We start from the raw sequence: 2,807 nt of genomic DNA, 5'->3' as shown, positions 1-2,807 counted from the left end.
ATCATCGACATAAGCCAATAAACGAACATGCCAATTTACTTTCAAAAACCAAATGATGTCAAGGCTCGACGTACACCAGAAGGTTCTTGAGATATTAGTGTTTGGTTGTCTGCTCGGAAATCTGGACACTACAAGAAATGTGTTAATCTGTGACGGTTTCTTGGTGATGGATTTTGAGAACGTCACCAATTGTACACTATCAATTACAACACAGGAGATAGCGTTTTGGATATCCAACCCAAAGCCCGCTAACAGCTCACGTATATAGTAAGAGACCCAAAACCTAATCCTACCCACCGCAGCTGCCCCCCTCCCTCCACCAGCCGCCACCCACACCCACACTCTCCCAGTTCTCTCCCTTCCAGCAGGTGCCACGCACATCCCACGCCACACTAGCGGACGCGGCCTGGAGCAGGCGGCTCCCGTAGATGCGGCATGGTGGCGCGGCGGTAGATGTGGCCTGGTGGCGCGTGACTCCGAGATCTGGGCAGAGGCAGCCTGGTAGTGCTGCTCCGGGTAGATGCAACGGCTTGGAGGCGTGCAGCTCTGGGCGGACGCTGCCCTGCCTAGCAGCATGCTGCTCCGGCACATGCAGAGGCATGGTGACGTGTAGCTCTGGCGTGACAAGCTCTGCCAGGATGCTGGCGATGACGGCCTTCTCTGTGGTTAGATTTGGCAGAGGTCTTCTCATGCCTTTGTTTTTGGGAGACCAGAGGTTAGTAATTTCCAATATATGCTAACATAAATTCATCCTATTCAGAGTATAAATTGCATAACCCATTCACTGATGTCCTGCAATGATGCGTTAGGGTTCTAAATTTTTGCAGTTCTGAATTTTTCAGGTTTTGAATTTCTTCTGAATTAGCAGCAGTTCAATGGTGTTGGCTTTGCATCTGTTAACCGGCAACAGCAACATGATTCTGTATTTTTTAATATGAATTCAGTTCAGCATCAATAAAAACATAAATTTGACAAGCTCGGAGAACACTCTAAAAATCATACTCGATACTAAAGTTATACATGTTATTCTTGTATATATTTTTCAATGAAGTGTTCAATAGATGATTAGCTATACTATTGTGGTGATATTTTGTCCCAGGTTATCTAACACCCAAGAAACTGTGCATTCTCATAGTGTTATGAATAATAATTTTAGGCTATTTACAGTGATATGTTCTGCATGTAATGCAGTAGTGTAGATTTTAATATACTTAATTCTGTAGTTCACCATTAAACTATAAATTTGCTGGTGGTCTCTTGTATTCTGGATGCATATAGCCATCGGCCAAAGTCTAGATTAAAGATGTAGTTCAGTGTACTGCTCCTAGTTAAATTAATCTTTGGAAGTTCAGTATACTACAACTGCTTATTAATTCGACCATAGGTAGTCACGGAGCTGCTTCTAGTTAGCATGGTTAGTTAGCTCCTACTGTTGTGATGTCACTTGTAATAAATTGATGGCAAGTGTACTACTATTTCCTGCTTGTAGCCCTCTATTTTTCCATCTACACTTTCTGTAGGGATTTAAGCATCATATATGTATGACAAATAAATCTGACGATGACTGCTATCTATTGTGCAACTACAGGCCATTTGGAATAGGTTTCAGCACTAGTTTGAGGCAGTCGCTATGCTTTCAATCACTGTTCTATCTAACTAGTGAGTTTTGAGTGAGTATTATAGGTTCTAACCTCCTGTTTGCTAAACAAGAAGTTTAATAATTTTAAAGCATGCTGGACATTTTCGATAGTATAGTATGTAGTAACATTAGCATTTATTTTTCAGCAGGCACACAAAAAACAAGTGTGGTAATTGAGATTTCAGAAAACTCTAAGTTTGCTGGTTGACCTGTTATTTCTCTTTTTGCCACCCTAATTCAAAGCTATGCTCCCTTGGCAAATCATGTATTTCTCTAGGTGCACTGACTATGGCAATATATCTTCCGTGTATGTGTTACTTGCATTTATTCCTGTTTTGATAAAACGGCTGCCAGACTATTGAGTAGATACATAAGTTTTTCTTACATGAATTAATAGTTTTTGTGTTCTAATCTATAATTCAACAATTAGTAGTGTTACATTATCTTGTCGTTGCAGTGCTATCTATTAAGTTCTTTGAATCACCATTTGATTGAACGTTTCTTTTTCTGGTTTTTAGGAAGAGAATTGGTGGATAAAACAATATTGGAGAAGTGCTTGACCAAGGAACATCATTTCACCAAGGCGGTTGCATTGCTTATTTGCTTATCGCGGCATGGTGGATAGACAATGTTAGCTGTTTGAATTAGTGTAGTTTTTAAATTGATTCATCATCAATTTGTAAATCTTTTTATATAAACATATTTGACCAAATGGTTGTAAATCTATAATTCAGAATGCTATAATGAAATTTCACCATATTTGTCATTCAATGAATGTTGGGATTTCTTCTTAAAACAAAAATAGATGGGCCAGTTGGTGATGTAAGCATCCATGTTATCATCCACGTAAGCAGTCTGATGATGATGTGGCAATTTATTTGTGACGGTTTAGAACCGTCATAGGTATTGGGCTTGGGCTGGGCTAACTAGGCTTTGGGTTCAACTGTGAGATCGTCACGGATTTTGTCAATTTGTGACGGTTTGGTCAAAATCGTCACAGAGGTTAATCCATGACGCTCAATCCGTGACGATATCTGATGAAACCATCAAAGATATTGTATTGTGACGGTTTTTTGGTGATCCATGACGGAAATTTTTTGTCATGAATTAACAGAATTCTTGTAGTGGATCTGACTTCCCAAATGCAAAAGGCAGCCCACAGTATCGC

The 2,807-nt window shown here is 39.9% G+C and overlaps 1 protein-coding gene across 4 annotated transcripts; it reads left to right on the top strand.

Annotated features, from left to right (window-relative positions):
* Positions 311 to 2,410, top strand: LOC110436584. Of its 4 annotated transcripts, XR_002454384.1 has the most exons (4): positions 311 to 715; positions 843 to 922; positions 1,589 to 1,670; positions 2,158 to 2,410. XR_002454384.1 is itself a non-coding variant. In XM_021463938.1 (3 exons), exons 1-3 carry the CDS (start codon positions 429 to 431, stop codon positions 2,262 to 2,264), a joined length of 465 nt encoding a protein of 154 aa, XP_021319613.1. In that variant the 5' UTR covers positions 311 to 428; the 3' UTR covers positions 2,265 to 2,410. The 4 variants fall into 4 exon arrangements, 1 of the variants encoding a protein (XP_021319613.1); XR_002454385.1 differs by having other exon boundaries at positions 843 to 1,659; XR_002454383.1 differs by having other exon boundaries at positions 843 to 1,670.

The sequence above is a fragment of the Sorghum bicolor genome, chromosome 6 (assembly GCF_000003195.3).
Source record: "Sorghum bicolor cultivar BTx623 chromosome 6, Sorghum_bicolor_NCBIv3, whole genome shotgun sequence".
In the NCBI taxonomy this organism is placed as follows: domain Eukaryota; kingdom Viridiplantae; phylum Streptophyta; class Magnoliopsida; order Poales; family Poaceae; genus Sorghum; species Sorghum bicolor.
The sequence above is the reverse complement of the archived record's forward strand: the minus strand, read 5'-3'. Positions and strand labels throughout refer to the sequence as shown.